At 45.0% G+C, this 15,771-nt stretch overlaps 1 protein-coding gene across 1 annotated transcript in view; it reads right to left on the bottom strand.

Moving 5' to 3' along the window:
• Nucleotides 1-212: 212 nt before the first annotated feature.
• Nucleotides 213-15,771, bottom strand: part of CFH (complement factor H) — a 28,639-nt gene continuing 13,080 nt past the window's right edge. The window contains exons 8-24 of the mRNA XM_026043883.1: nt 14,741-14,941; nt 13,929-14,108; nt 12,731-12,907; nt 12,232-12,411; nt 11,893-12,066; nt 11,107-11,289; nt 9,848-10,024; nt 8,402-8,584; nt 7,663-7,839; nt 6,180-6,386; nt 5,650-5,826; nt 4,919-5,095; nt 4,212-4,388; nt 3,003-3,185; nt 2,484-2,684; nt 1,472-1,669; nt 213-465 (exon numbers count right to left, since the gene is read on the bottom strand). Of these exons, the coding sequence (XP_025899668.1) occupies nt 452-465; nt 1,472-1,669; nt 2,484-2,684; nt 3,003-3,185; nt 4,212-4,388; nt 4,919-5,095; nt 5,650-5,826; nt 6,180-6,386; nt 7,663-7,839; nt 8,402-8,584; nt 9,848-10,024; nt 11,107-11,289; nt 11,893-12,066; nt 12,232-12,411; nt 12,731-12,907; nt 13,929-14,108; nt 14,741-14,941 (2,966 nt within the window). The 3' untranslated portion in view covers nt 213-451. The remainder of the gene's footprint in view (nt 466-1,471; nt 1,670-2,483; nt 2,685-3,002; nt 3,186-4,211; nt 4,389-4,918; nt 5,096-5,649; nt 5,827-6,179; nt 6,387-7,662; nt 7,840-8,401; nt 8,585-9,847; nt 10,025-11,106; nt 11,290-11,892; nt 12,067-12,231; nt 12,412-12,730; nt 12,908-13,928; nt 14,109-14,740; nt 14,942-15,771) is intronic.

Here is a 15,771-nt window from a genome sequence, read left to right as displayed (position 1 = left end):
CCCGAAATCCAGTCACTTGSYSRTCYGTATCTTGYCCTGCCACCGTTCACTTCTCACCCTCATTAGGTGGCTGGGCACTCACCTCGGTCGCGGCACAAGGGTTTTTCCAGGGAGCTGCAAGGAGAAGCAGYTCAGAACAGACAAGGCCAAACACACGCACCTTGCTRATGAGGCAATTGTCTGTAGCCTTTAATTYCTGTCTCCACAGGCCACCAAAGAGAGCTGAATTCAGGACATAACAGGTCAACAAAGTGACAATTTAAGCAATATGGAATGGTTATAAAGAAAGGGGAAAGGCAATCATATACCAGGAATGCTGATGCAGAGCATTGCCTACGCTCATCGCAACGCACAGCAAAACAGAATCTCYCGTATAACATTAAAGCCTAATAACTGGGTTGGTGGAGGCATTTGTCCCTTCTGAAGCCAGGTTTCTTCATGTCACTTTGATTTATCCAATAAAATCTGTGGAGTGAAGAGAAAGAAGGGGAGAATCAATGAATACCAAGCCAGGCACAGGGCAGTGCTTCCTCACAGCARTCTGGAGAGGMTTTCAGCTGAGGCGCCAGCTATCATGYTGGGTGAGTCCAGCGGGCTTGGAAAGGAAAAGCCCACTTCCCAGGGCCCTCCCCATGGCAGAAGCTCAGCGAGGGACACAGACCAGTTCTTCTGCCTGAAAGGAACAAATCCTGTTCCCTTGTGGATTCCTTGYTGCTGCCACTCACAGGAGTCCTGTGACRTYTCCACAAYRCTGMAGTCCTCMCACTGCCCRTTCCTCACACAAATCCAGACACATCCCCATTCCTCATAATATTCCAACAAAAATCCCCATTCCTCAAAGGCCTGGAGAAGTCAACACAAGAGGCCGGAGTGGCCACTGAGGGGCCTGAGAGCTCCTCATTCACAGCGTGGAGAAGGTCAGTGACAAGAGCCCTTCCTCCATGGAGACACGAGCCCCAGCAGCAAGGAACCCAAGCTATCCGTCTGCCAAARGAGTGGTTGGTGCACACCACAGGGGCAGCTGTGCTGAGACCACAKGCAGTGAGTGCGGCCCTGCAGAAGCAGGGAGAGTGGGATGGAGGGAGAAAGGGAGAAGCCTCTCCACGACCTAGTGCCACCCGAGGGAGCAACCAGATGCTCCAGAACCATGCGAGTGTCAAGCAAGGAGATAATAACGGGAGCCCAACTTCTCTCTCTCTGGAAGCACTGCAGCAGATCTGGCCGCACTGCCAAGRGCATGATCATAGGGCCACTCATGTTGACACTCCCATTGCATTRGGAAGGGGCTGRGCCCTCCTCACACACCCTGTGTCTCCAAACACTGTTGGTGGTCTCTACCAGCAAGCCATGGGCCTCTGCCACTGAAGGGCACCAAGCTGCTCTCTCAGCTGGACTTGGTCTCCTGCCTAAGGCAAAAGAGTTACCTGGCAGGCAGGCAACTCATGGGTCTCCTCATGGAGGATCGACTTACTTTGGCATCTGGGGTACTTGAACTCTCCATCCAAGCACTGAACTTTAAATTCCTCATCTCTTGAAGCTTTTGTATGCCACCACTGTCTACATTCAAAATAAATATATTCCCTGGAGAGAAAGGTGGAGTACTGTGACAGGCTTGATTTTAGTTGAATTTTGTTCTTCTCCATATCACTCTCATGCACTGTACACGTCCCTGGAAAACAGAAAGCCCATTTATTATTGGCCTGTAGACCTCATGCTGGACAACTGCTCCTCTCATGCTGCAGGTGCCCAATGACTCTCCCCAAAACTTCCATCCTTCGCTGTCTTCCTTCATGGTCGTGGCAGGCAAGTACTGGGAGAGGGCTCCAAGGAGAACAGCAGGGCAGTCATGAGGAAAAGCATCCCGCTTCCCTCGGGCAATGCCCGGCCATCCCTACTTGCGTGGGCACAACAGGTTTCTTTACTGCGAGCTCAGGGGCCCTTCCACAACTGCCCCCATCTCCATCAACACACGGTGCAGGCCATGAAGGCCTCAGCTCTCGCCCTCTGCACTGTGCAGTGCCTGGGCTTTGGGCAAATTGGAGGGCAATGCAGGTGTAAACTTCCTTACTGAGAAGCCCATGAAGCCCTGGAGAGGCCAGAGAGGGCAGAAGGAGACCCTGCCACAGCTGCCAAGGAGGAGAGAGGCTGCTGTGGAAAAGCAGGTTGTGTGAAGAGGCAGGTATGGAGGAGACAGCGAGGAACCGGTCCCCTTCCTCTTCAGTCCCACCATGGGAAAGGGAAGAGGGCAGTTTTTGTAAAGAATATGGAGTGCATCCAAGATAGGTTCTGCCCAGCTATCTATCCCCAGGGTGTCTTCTAGGCAATCCCCTCCTCCACGGCCTGCAGCTTTACGGGGAGCTCCCTCACCTTGGGGCTCTCCCATTGTTTCCCCAGCCTCACTATCTAAGTACTCTCCTCTCAGCAGACCAGTGCAAAGTGCAGGAAAAGAACAGAGAAGCAGTGGCCGACTTCAGGTGACTTACTTCCYGGCTTGCAGTGGGGATAGACTAGTGTCCCCTCTACACACTGTACTCGGAATGGAGAGGAGGCTGGGTCCCGCACATATCCAATTTTACATTCAAACTCAATAAAGTCACCAGATTCTGCATACAGCTTGTTCCTTGCRRTCCATCTCAGCTYGATGTTGTTTCTGTCCATGWCCTCTTCAGATGCCGTACACGCCACTTGAAAAGGGAAGAGCAGGTTRTGAGATCATACAGAAGCACCACGGGGAGTTTGCTTCCCTAGGGCCTAGAGGAGGCCCCACSCTGGCTTCCCAGGCCCRCCAGGCACTCACACTCATCCTCCCCTCTCACAGCCCACTCACCGCAGCTTTGCCCCCGCTCCAGCGAGGGCTCTCAGGAGCCCTGCACCGTGATGGAGACCCCTCACACAGGGTCACGTTTGGACCTCAGGGTCACATTTGAGCCTCAGAGTCCAAACAAAAGGGCAAACACAGAAACCACCCTTATTATTGCCACAAAGGGGACACTTTAACCCACCTAAGCAAACAGGGGGATCTGTCCACTGCCCCCCAACACATGTAATAGTGGGAGATCCTTCCAGGACATAGAGACTTGGGCACTTGTACTSCACAGTTGCACCTGATGCGTACTCTTGCTGCGCAAACGAAAGGAGATCTCCATTCTCAATCGCTGGAGGTGGGCCGCATTTTTCGTCTCTCCCTTGAAGAAAAGTGCCAAGAAGAGAGAAAACCTTCAGGATTTAACTGCAGGGGAGTTAACCASGGCCTGGCCACAGCTGCATTGTTGGTGCTCTGAGGGATGTGGGGGAAAGGAGAGGGGAAACCTCCACCTCGATGCCAAACACCTGACAGGTGAAAAAGAGCARAAGTGAGTGTTTCCTTTCTCCACTGCTGGCACCCACTGCTGCCAGTTCATCCTCTTGGCATCACTCAAGAGCTTGGAGCTTCCAGCAGGCCTTTCTCCACCACCACGCAATGGTGCAGCGTGTTTGGCACAGCTCTTCTGCAKGAGCCTCCTGCAGAAGGAGGCACCTCCTTCCTCTAATGTGTGAGCAGTGCAGGAAGGAGGAGAAGCAGCACTGGAAACTGGGTGCAGAAGGAAACCTCCGGGAAAGGAGGGGTACTGAAACACTGACTAGAAGAACAGAGGTTGATTTCTCAGAAACACATAAAGGGAACTGTTTCTTCTGGCAACTCCCCCATGTTCCCCAGCTCAACACAGACTCCTTGGCCAGGAGCCTGCTGCTCTCACCAAGCACTTCCTGTATCCTTATCTGTCCTTGGAAATGCTGCCGCTTCGCCTGGCAGGGCCCCTCTATTCTGGAAAGCACTTGCAGGTTGACAGAGATGAGACTGGGGCACCCTCAGAGGATCAGAGCTCTCCCGCTTCCAGCTCCATACAGTTGCCTGGCTGCAATGCAGCCTTCACACCCTGCACTCACTGAGTGCTCACCCACTGCACACTGTGAACACAGCAGGCCACATGCTTGCCTTTGGGGGCCACCTGCTTGCAGTGCTRTATGTGAGCTCCAAGCTCAACTATCACCAAGGTGAGCGTCGCACTCTGCAGSAGTTTAGCCCTCGGGTTCTGCACGTGCCATGGGCAACGCCAGATCCGCTATTACAGACTAGGTATAAAAAGAGAGAGAGACAGGCAGAGAGAAGGTGGAATGGAAGAATGGAAGGAGGAAGGGAGGGAGGAAGAGAAGTCAGAGGGAGAAAYTACCTGTGCATTTTGGCCTCTTCGTCCAGGTCCCGTTCTCACAGGCTACAGTGGAATCGCCAGTCATGTGAAAACCCTGCCAGCACTGATACCGAGCTCTCTCCCCAGGCATGTACTTGGACTTYCTAACACCTTGAACTTTACCACCAGCAATTTCTGGAGGGGGTTCACATTTCAAATCTGAAATGAGACAAAGCGACGTTTTGCAGCCATTGAGGTCACTCCTGCTGTGGGGCTCACTGTCCCTAGCGGGTCACAGCTCTAGGACTTCCCAGTAGTGGGAGCAAGCAGGGGTGACARTGATAGCACAACTTTCTAGGCCCCTCATGACATGCAGTGAGATCAGTGAGAGTGACTCGACAACCTGAGTGTCCTTTAGCTCCACCTAAAGGCATGCCAAGCCACATTAACCTTCTTGTGAGCCCACATGCTTCCCCAGGGTGTGCTGGCATTCCTGAAAATCATGGAGGAGGGAGCAGAGCTGGTGCTCTGCTGAATGGCAGCACTCTGGAGCACTCGCAGCGCTGGAGACGCTTCTCCAACGGCACTGTCCAGGGACAGGCACACGTGGTCAGCCCCATGGAGGTGCGGGAAATGAAAGCAGCCCTCGCTGCCCCTGCCACCACCGACATGGCCTAGGAGCTCGGCCTTGGCACACAACATCGCCACACTTGAGCTCTGGAGAGTCTCTGGATGAAAGTACCTCCTACCTCTGCAAGTTGGTGGTTGGGACCATTGTCCATTTGTACAAATGATGTAATTTACACCTACAATCTGGAAGTTGGTTTCACATTCATATTGCACTCTGGCACCTGGCAGATACCTGTTGGCTTCACTGCTCCCAGTAGAAGCCCCGAGAACTACAGGTGGGGCTGTACAGGTGACATCTGAAAAGATAATTTAAAAAAATCTGAGCACAGCAGTATCCCTGTGACAGAATATTGCATTCAGAAACAGCATTATTCTTCATGAGCAACACCTCTTTGCCTCACTCAAGACACCAGGATTGTCAATCTGCTGTATTCCACCCCGTAAGACTGTCTTTCCTTGTACTGACCAGAAAGAGGAAAGGAGCTGCAGAGATTGGCCACGTTATCAGACAGGTGCTCTATTGATGGGTGGATCAAAGGACTGGAGAGTGGTTTGTTTACTGCCTCAAGTTACCTCCCCATGAAGTGCAAAGGCAATCTAGTATCCTACCAGCTATCTCATTCTTTGTAGCCAGTGCCCCTTTCTCCGTAAGCCCCTCTCTGCTCATCCTAGCAGCGCACACAGCGGCACCTGCGAGCCAGAAATGATGGCGTGAAGCAGTCCTTGCAAGCAGGTCACGGGTGGACTCTGCTGCCCTCACTGCCTGCGTGCCTGCAGGGTTCTGTGTTATTTTCATTAGCTTCATTAAAGACCCGGGAGGCTCCAGGATATTCACAAGCAGAACCAATACCTTCGCAGTAGGGTGGTGCTGTCCAGTTTCCTGCTCTGCAAATAATTTCTGGGTTGCCAACTGTCAAGAACCCAGCATCACACTGGTAGCGAATAGTTTCTCCAGGCTCATACATTTTCTTGATTCTTCCTTCTATTTGGGCATTGTCAACTGTTGGGAAACTTCCGCATGACATTTCTGAAAAGATAGACACATTTCATGCTTTGATAACGTGGTCCCTAGCACTGCAATGGGCACTCACAGACAGTAGAAAAAGGTTGTAGAAAAGGAGTATAAAAAGGCAGCTTGTGGAAAATTAAGTCATTACTCCAACCTGAGCAAAGATTGCAAGAACACCAAAGGATGATTCTCCTCCATCCCCAACTGCCTTCAGTCTTGTAAACCGATCAGAATTGCTTTGAAGCAACCATGAAGGATGATAAGGCTGTGCAGAAAAATCTGCAGCTACTGTCTCTTACTATTGAGCTCCAATATAAAATAATTTCAAATTCAGTAAGCACACTTCAAAAAGTAGTATTGCTTGATATTACCAGTGCATGTAGGAGAGGCAGTCCAGGTTCCCATAGAACAAGTTATCTCTGATTGTCCATCTAATATGAATCCAGAACGAGGAACATACTTAAATTTAGCACCAGCCAGATAAGTTGTTTTCCCTTCTTTTTCCACTCTTAAACTTGGATTTTCCAGCCTGGGATCTTCAGCACATTCTATAGATTGTGGTGGCAAACATGGCCTTTCTTTGAATTCAAAAAAAACATGAGGGTTAGTAAAAAGGCAATTAATATTCCCAAGACATACACAGTCAAAAACTTAAAAAAAAAAAATACTAAGTGACTGGAAACTTAGATGAAGAAATATTTAAGATTAAGTAGACAAATTGCACCAACAGACTGAGAGGTTCTCTGAAGACATGCTGAAAATACTACAGGAGAGATTTTTCAAGTATTATCGCATACTTCTTTCTGACAGCTACAGTGGACTGAAGCCCCATCAAGCTGGCCTGAGTCAGGACTCTCCAAGTACTTTCTTCTCTTCTATCACAGCAGAGTGTGCAGATTTAAATTATTACATGTATTGTGCATTTTCTGTTTTCTGTACATTTAGTTTTATCAATTGATACACCAAGTTGAAAATATATTTTTACGCTGAATTCCACAAGAGAAAATATACCATTTCTGTCAAAATTGTCCTTGTTCAGCAAGAAGAGCAACTGGAGTTGGGAATATTATTTTGTTAAAATTTATTTTATGAATATTTCCAACAATTTTACAGTTCTGATACTATTCTTCCTCCTTACTAGCAGAAAGGGAAGACCCCAAAACAATGAAAGAAAAACCATGTGCATCAAAATTTTCCAACTTAACCGTATAGACAGGCATAGCATCTGTCTGTATTAATCACCAGCTGGCACCTCATTTGACCTGTACTTACCTATGTACTTCTCATTTCTGAAAGTGTTCCACTAGCTCTTAAAGAAATTTTGCCAACAAGACATTATCTGCATCAGCAATGTTCTATCAAATGATTTACAGAAAGGATTCTCAGCATGTTTAAGAGTAGGTGGCCAGAATTATGTATTATCACATACACTCCTATAAGAGGGAAAGGCCAGGAGAAGGTGGGAAATCCAGAAACTCTCTAGGAAAGGATAAAGATACAGAACTTCAGTCTGCTACTGCTAGTACTAAATAATAAATAAAACTAGATTTTCACCAGGATACTATTATGGACACCSAGTGTCTCCTTTCTGCAAGATAATGAAGGAATAATCCAAAACGTAATTCCTGAGGACTATCTGAAAATTTTACATGCTATCTCAGATAGCTATGTCTGTCTAAATAAAAAGACTGCCTGCCTGACATTGGCGCCTTCTTTAGTAATTTACACGCTATTGCTTTTCTGCAGTTATGTGCTCTTGACACTCTTAACTCCACCTCATAGTACTAATTGCTAATTGATAGCAACGTAAATATCTAATAACATAAAATAACATAAAAAAAATGCACTACTAACCAATACAGCGTGGTGGTGATTGCCATTTTCCATGGATACATGTAATTTCATTCACACCATCAAGCTGGAAATTCTCCAGACATGAAAGCGTTACTTTACTCCCATTTCTGTAATTTCTTTCAACTGGTATCGGTTGAGCACCAGGCAGCTGAGGTGGAGGTGGGCACAACTTCTCAGCTGAGGAGGATATGTATTTATTTGGTAATAGAATATAAGATAGACTGTAACAGTTTATCACAAATTATAACATTTACAGTATTGGTATTCCGTAATTTTTAGCAGCTATCTCAAGCTTTAATTAATATCACTGTCATTTTTTATTGCCTGAAAAACAGCTGAGCTGTCTTCAGATGCTCTAAACCCCATGGAAAACACTTTATTACACAACTATGCTTTACTATATACTTGGCTAAGCATACATGCACAAATATATGTATATTATGTATACATATATATATACACACCTCTATAGGTGTGTGTATATACACATGTCTGTATGTGTATATATATATATATACACACACCTATGTGTGTGTGTGTGTGTGTGTGAGTGTACGTGTGTGTGTGTAAATACATATTTATCTCAAAATATACACACACATGTACATACACGTATAGAAGCATATAAGCATTTCAAGCATTTCAATCTAGTGGTACAATGATGCTAAGAAGTATCACTAATTAGCGTCTAGCATTCCTGCAGAAAAAGAAGAAATTATATGCAAATCTAAAAACATACCGAAGCATTCAATCTCAGGTGACCATTTTCCAAATATGCAAGTAGCTTTTTTAACACTGCTGTCATTTGGTTGGCATGTATACCATATAATTTTGTGGACTTCGGTCTCCTTATTTGGCCTGGGAACATTTTCAGTTTTCACTATGTTGATACCCAGTGGAGGTGCACACTTCTGAGATGGACCTAATATATAACCCAACATAAAGAGTCAACCACGCCCAAAAAAAAAAAAAAAAAAAAAAAGAAAAAGAGTTAGGCTAATATGTAAGTACGCATTTCCTGATGAAGGGGCCATCAATATTATAATGCATATCCATGTGAAACTGTTTTAATTACTGTGACCTGAAATAACTCCAAAGATTCCTAGATGATGAGAACAAAACGATTCTTTGTTCCTGTTATCTAAAGCAGAGGSTATTCCTACTAACAGAGCAATTATTTTAATTGACAGCATCCCTTTTTGCTCTGCACGCTAATAGAAAAATGAAGCATTCTTCTCCTAAGCCTGGACCAGGTCTTGCGCCAAGGGCTTGTGCTTTTGAGGCTCATAACACAAACTGCTTGCGAAAGCTAAGCTAAGCAAACTGTGCTCTGTGCCTCAACATAGCTGTAAAAAAAGGAACAAGGTATTCAAATCAGTAATGGATAGAAAAGCACTTCTGATAAAAGGGGAAATGAAGAGTAGGGCACATCATATGTTGCATTCTGTTAAAAATACGGAAGTGCTGGAGTAATTTATCCCAGCTCTGACTCCTTCATGATTAACATGGTCTATTGATCTTTGACCCTCATGCATACAATTCTTTTTAACTTCAGTAGAGCGTTTATTTAATTTTTTTTTTTTTTTTTGGTTGCTTGGTTTTTAAGATACCCTTTCGATAATTTATATACTGTGAATCTAAGTGGGATTTGAAAAAGGAGTGAAAACTACACGTCAGAAATGAAAAAGCCTAATGCACATAGAAACAGCACCAGAGGATGTGATTTGCCTACCAGATTGTGACTATGACTATTGTTTTTAAGTCCTGTTATGACTTAAAAATAAGCGAAGTGGAAGACATAAAATTACAACTAATTTACAAACCAGACATGCTCTTTTATTACTTCTATGTCCCAAGGTATCTAAAGGGTCTCTATTGGGCAAACAGGCAAAAGCTCATTGCTGGAAGTCCCTGGTACATCAAAGATTTAATCCCTATTTGATTCCACCCACTCTAAAAGGGTCCACTTCTACCAAACTACTCCAAGTATTTGCTACATTTCGAGTCTTTCCGGGATCACGGACATGAACATACTTAAAAGAGGGGCAATCAGAAAATCAGCTGAGGTGAGTGATATGACAGTGTCTGTAGATACACATCAATTAGTGAATTCCTTTCAACTTTGAATACAACTACATTATACCCATCTCTGAAATCTTACAGAAGTGCTATGGAAAGAGGTTACCTCCACAAGAAGTTAAAGGTTTCCATTCTCCATTAAGACATTTTAGTTTCCCATAAATTTCTTTTCTTGCTTTACATTTATAAGTTACTTCATCACCATGAGAAAACTGGGCTTGTTTTTGCCGATAGACAATCACATTCAGCCCAGAAGGAGGTGATCCACATGGCATTTTATCTTCTGTTGAAAAACAAACAAACAAAAGAAGACAGACTATTCCACAATCATACGGGTGCCATAAATGAAGATCTGACAGAACTTAAACAAAAATAATTATATGAAATTTGGTTAGGTCTGTCAGCCTTGCTGCGATAGTGAGGGTAAAGCGTTGCACTGGCTGTAGGAGGGCAGTAGTTCATTTCAGGGAAGAGAAAGGGATGGTAGGGGGAAGAGGACATACAACCTGCTCTCTGTAGGCGACAGAGATAAACCAAAAAATGGATTTGAGCAACTTCCACTCAAGTTTGGGACACTCTTGTTTTAAGCAGGCATCCAGAAACAGGGTTCTGTGCATCCAAGTGATTAAAGTATTGAAAAGACGCCAGCAGGTGAGGCCACACCTGGAATRTTGTGTGCAGTTCTGGCCTCCCCAGTATAAGAGGGATGTGGAGCTTCTAGAGAGAGTCCAGCGGAGGACAACAAAGATGATTAAGGGACTGAAGCATCTATTGTACAAGGAAAGATTGAGTGAGTTGGTYCTGTTTAGCCTGGAGAAGAGAAGGCTGAGAGGGGATCTTATCAACATGTACAAATATCTGAGGGGAGAAKGTAGGGAGGAGAGGGCCAAATCCTTCTCAGTGGTGGCCAGTGACAGTACAAATGGTAATGGGTATAAGTTGAAACATAGGAAGCTCCATCTCCAGGTGAGGAAGAACTGTCACTGTGAGGGTGACAGAGCCCTGAAACAGGCTGCCCAGGGAGGCTGTGRAGTCTCCGTCTCTGGAGGTCTTCCAAACCCKCCTGGATGCCACCCTGTGCCATGTGCTCTAGGTGTTCCTGCTGGARCAGGGGGATTGGACTAGATGATCTCTAGAGGTCCCTTCCAACCTTAACTATTCTGTGATTCTGTGCGATTTGTAGAAGAACAGGGCAAACCACTCTGGAAGAAAAATAGTATATATTGACTCTGCTGTTTGATCATCTGACTCCATAAGAACACCCTTAATTATTTTCTGTATTTCATTTTATCATATTTCAGATTTTCATTTTATATTACTTCAATATACTGTGAAACATAGATTTCTCACAAGTAACACAGTTACCAATGCAAGAGGGACGAGATGACCATTGTCCGTCAACACATTCTATTTCCTTTGATCCAAGCATTTTAAAGTTATCATTGCATTCGTATTCTGTTCTGTGCCCATGATGATACGGTTCCTCAAAGCCACCAATAATACTTCCATTGACAATCTCAGGTGGAGGCAAACAGTCTCTGGGGTCAACTGCAACGAAAAATCAGATCTATGCTCTGAAGTCAGTGCTTTCAGTGCAATTATACGTAAACTGCAGCAACAACAACAAACTCTGAATATGCTGTTTAACATTATAAAAATGTCTGAATGGGCCTTTGGTTTATGCCTCCGAAAAATCCAGATGCTGGCTCTGCTATAGATCACAGACAGACACGAGTGACCCTGTCTCACTCTACTCTCTTATTCACAGGATTTTTCAAAAGTGAAAATTCCTCAAATAATTTTAGATTCTGAGTAGAATTTTGTAATTTATCACTCATTGTCAGCCATCACAGAACTCCCRTTGGCATAAATAGAGCTTACATTATAAAATCAAAATTTTATATAGATGACTGCCACAGAAATTGTTCAATGTTTTGAGACACTGAAATGTGAACACTGAAAGTTCAGATGTTCAGAATCTGTCACAGCAAAGAGCAAAATAACATGAATGATTCTGAAGAGCAAGAGAAAGGAGGTTGGGGTAAATGGCCTTGGGAGTCAGACTGATATGCATGAGCTGTCCACAGAAGTGCTGGGGATCCAACCAGTTTACTACACTGGCTACTAAARTAAAATTAATAGAAGAATTACCTTTACATATTGGTGGTGATGGAAACCATCCAAAGTAATAGCATTGAGCAGAGAAAGGTCCCACTCTGGCATGATCTGCCRCACAAGTAAATTCCACAACAGCTCCATTCTGATATATATCTGCCTTCGGGGAAACATCTCCGTGGGACAGTATTGGCTTTTCACATTCTATTGCTATGAAGAGAAAAAAAAAAAAAACACTTTAACATATAGCATAAAAACTACAAAAGCATACGCAATATTACCAACTCCAACAAAGCCAAAGAAAGTCTCAAATCCAAAAGCTCTCACAAAGTGTATACCGCACACTTGTACTAGCAAACACACAGAAATCCTTACCAAGGCACTGGGGCTCTGGGATCCATTCACTGTCCATGTTACATCTTGCAGTACCAGTCGTCATATTATTTGCCGTTTGATATCCATCTGCACATGTGTAYTCAAGTGTGTCTCCAGGAAGAAACAGAGTTCTACTGCTGTGATAATTCAGATTCCTAAAGCCAGACGTACTACATGGTCCTGTAGAAATGAATTATATCAGGCCATTTTGTCAACCAGAAGCAATGCTCTTTGAATTCAACATTTCTGTATGTATTTTAATKAACTGGGGGAAAGGTGGACATCTCCCTGTTTACCCAATTCCCTTTTTCTTTTCTCCATTTATTTCTTTGACCCTCAGAAAGATCAGTCTCCAGCAGCCCAGTCCTCTACCCAAATTTCCCGCAGCAGAGGGAGAAACTYTACTGATCCCGAGAGCAAAACCCCGAGCACATTGGATGTTTGTCCATGCAGTGGCCATGACTCTGCCARTGACTCAGAGAGCCTTTATGCTACTCACTGATGCACTTGGGAGGAGGTGTCCAGCCATCCTTCTGACACGCTGTCTGTCCTGTTCTTCGCCTCTCTGCAGTCACATAGTTACCAAGACATGTGTAGCTCACCACCTGCTGCAAATTGTATGTTGGCTGTCTCACAGTCAAATAACCATGGTCAAACTGTATATACTGGCACAAATCTAAAGCAAAAAGACAGAATTTTGTCCAGATAAATACTGCTAAACCATACGGTTACAACATGAATATGAAGGAGTACAAATGAAAACAGCTGAAGAGTTGAGAACATTTCTGAGCACAAAAATTGCTGCCTCTGCACTGAGCTGTCTTCCTGGGGGAAAAGTGAAGAGTTCTCTTAACAACAAGCACACTAGTAACAGGGACAGACCAGGGCCAAGCTTTGAATTCTGCATCTCTTACGCTTCCCAAGACACTTTTRGACTCTGCTGGCAATGGCATGTCGGCTAGGCTCTATGCTGTGCTCCTATGAGGATCTCAGTGCTGGAGGACCTTGTTTCCATATGGCAAGTGAGGCACTCCAGAGATCACCACGGCGTTGAGCTACAGCCTCGGTTCTGCCACGGAGAAATCTTTCAGAATGATCTAGTGGGCACTGCAGCACACCTGACACTGAAAGCTAAGACTTGAGAAAGACGAGGAGATGTATTTGCACATTGGGGTAGAGGTAAGTCRCTGCAGGATTTTAAATAATCACATGTGATATTGAATTGGCATGCATACCAGGGATGCCTGCTATGGCCTAACRCATGAAATGATAAAACCTTATTTTACTTGCTCATGACTCCAACAAATGCTCTGTGGCAGCCCAAAACATTCTCTCACAGGTGTCTCCCTTGGGCTAGAACAGTTCTCTCCCCACAAACACAAATTAAAAGGAAAGGATGGGCTGCAGAATGAGAATGGTTACTATTTACTGCATCCTTATACTTCCTACTTAGTATTTACTACTGCACTACTGGGCTATCAAGGGTTTCACTGGTAGAGGCAAAAGAGACACCATTCCCATTCCCYGAGTTCACACTCCAGAGCACCTGGCAAGTCAGCTGTGAGAAGCACAGAAGTGCATTTTGAGGGCGACAGCACCTGGAATGAGGCTCATCTTAACCACTGGTCAGCAGTTAATGTGCTTCATGTATTGATTGCTTTTAGCTGGAACCTTGACAAGACAGAAGCACTACTCACTCTTGCGGATACATCTTGGAGGAGGCGACCAGTCATTCTTGGTGCATGTAACTTGACCACGTTCTTTTTCTGGGGTATAGTCAGCACTGCAGGAATATTTAGTTGTTTCTCCTTCCTTATAGACATACTTGTTTCTTGTTAGGAAAGCACCATTTTCCAACTGCTTCACACGACATATTTCTAGAGAGAAAGGGTGAGTACGTTTAACCACCATAATTCACACAGCTAGGACTGAGGAAAATTAACTCCAAGGAAAGTAATTACTGAAGAAAGGGTCCTCCTGACACCTTTCTGCATCATTCCACCCCTCCAAAGACCCCCAACCCAAATGTTGTTCATTTGTTCTTGTTCTCTTCCACCACCCTGAGATTAACGATCGCAGGAACAGGAGTGCAAGTGATTACGCAAGCTACAAACACACAGTCCAGCAAACTATCTTTCTCTCCTATTCTACCTGCAGGTACAACAAGCAAAACTGCATACTTCTAAGGCAGGCCTCACCAGCAGAGCATAATCCCTGCTGACTATCACATATGCATGCAGAAGAAGGCAACCGCACACTGTTATGTAGGCATGTAGTGCTGCCTTAATGACTTCTAGAGGTAACACCATAAGTACTGAAGCAGGCAACTCTCAGTGTAGGCTAACCGAGGGTCATGAGTTTTCACACATCTTTGCCAGACTGGCAAATGACATTTCTGACAAGAGAGAGARAGAGAAAAAGAAAACTCTTGTACTCCCTTAGTTCAGCTTTTGTTGCATAGACCTTCCCAATTATATAAGAATTAAGTATACCGTGGAAATGTACTTACTCATGCACTCTGGCTCTGGCCTCCAGCCTGAGGCATAACATCTGATTCGAACCCAGATGTCTCCTCTTGGGGTTGAGTAACCATCATGACAGTGGTAATCAACTTGCTGCCCAATTGCCATCGGAAAATATATGTGTGCATTTCGCTGCACAGCTTCGCTTAATTCACCATTTTCTATAACTGGGTAGTCACATGGTTTTGCTTCAAATAGAAGGGAAGAGCAACAGCATCAATGCTTGCACTGAAAAAAGGTGCAGCACGCAACATTCGGAACAGTCATTCAGATTTCATCGCGTTACGTGAGCGTTTCCTCAGCCTGGCGGGAGCCAGGCCTATTCAGTGGTGCAGGAGTCATCTCAGTGCGGTTTTGGTGTCTCTGTCAATTTGTGTGTCCATGCTGGTTGCCCGAGTTTCCATTGCAGCCAACTGAAATCCAATCAATATTCTTACTGGACTCCAAAGGCTGATTCATGCGACCACAGAAGTATTTTTTTTCTTATGAGATAAGTCTAGTCTTTTAGAGTGCCGTGATTCTACTGGCCATAGCGACCTTCATGTGACCTCAGACAACTACCTCACATTTGGACACTGCACTTGGGACTCACTCTTAAAATAGAGGAGAGGACTCCAGTCACAACCTTCTTTYGGACYRTTTGGGTCCCCATACCAAAAGCTCTTCCTAGCTCTTTTTCAGCTTCTTGAAATTTTAAAACTGTAGTGTTCTTYTTCCAGCTTACTCAAGAATACTGACGCCTGTCAGGGAAAATCCAGAGGCAGGAGGGAGCAACTCCCAGTGGTTTTCTCTCACAGTTTTCSCAGAGCAGCCCACTAGACCGTGGCAGGARGTTTGCTCCTGATGTGCCCTAAGCCAGAGCCCATATCCTGAGGGAAGGGGAGGTGCAAGAGGGATGACCCATTGAACAGACCATGCACTCAGGAGTGAAGTGGCCTCAGGAAGGTAGCAGAATTGCAGCCCCCGTACACAGAGGAAAGATGAACAGCTCAAAATGCACTCCTCTTGAACAGCTCAA

Source organism: Nothoprocta perdicaria, unplaced genomic scaffold (assembly GCF_003342845.1).
Source record: "Nothoprocta perdicaria isolate Ctin4 unplaced genomic scaffold, notPer1 scaffold_34, whole genome shotgun sequence".
Classification (NCBI taxonomy): domain Eukaryota; kingdom Metazoa; phylum Chordata; class Aves; order Tinamiformes; family Tinamidae; genus Nothoprocta; species Nothoprocta perdicaria.
The sequence above is the reverse complement of the archived record's forward strand: the minus strand, read 5'-3'. Positions and strand labels throughout refer to the sequence as shown.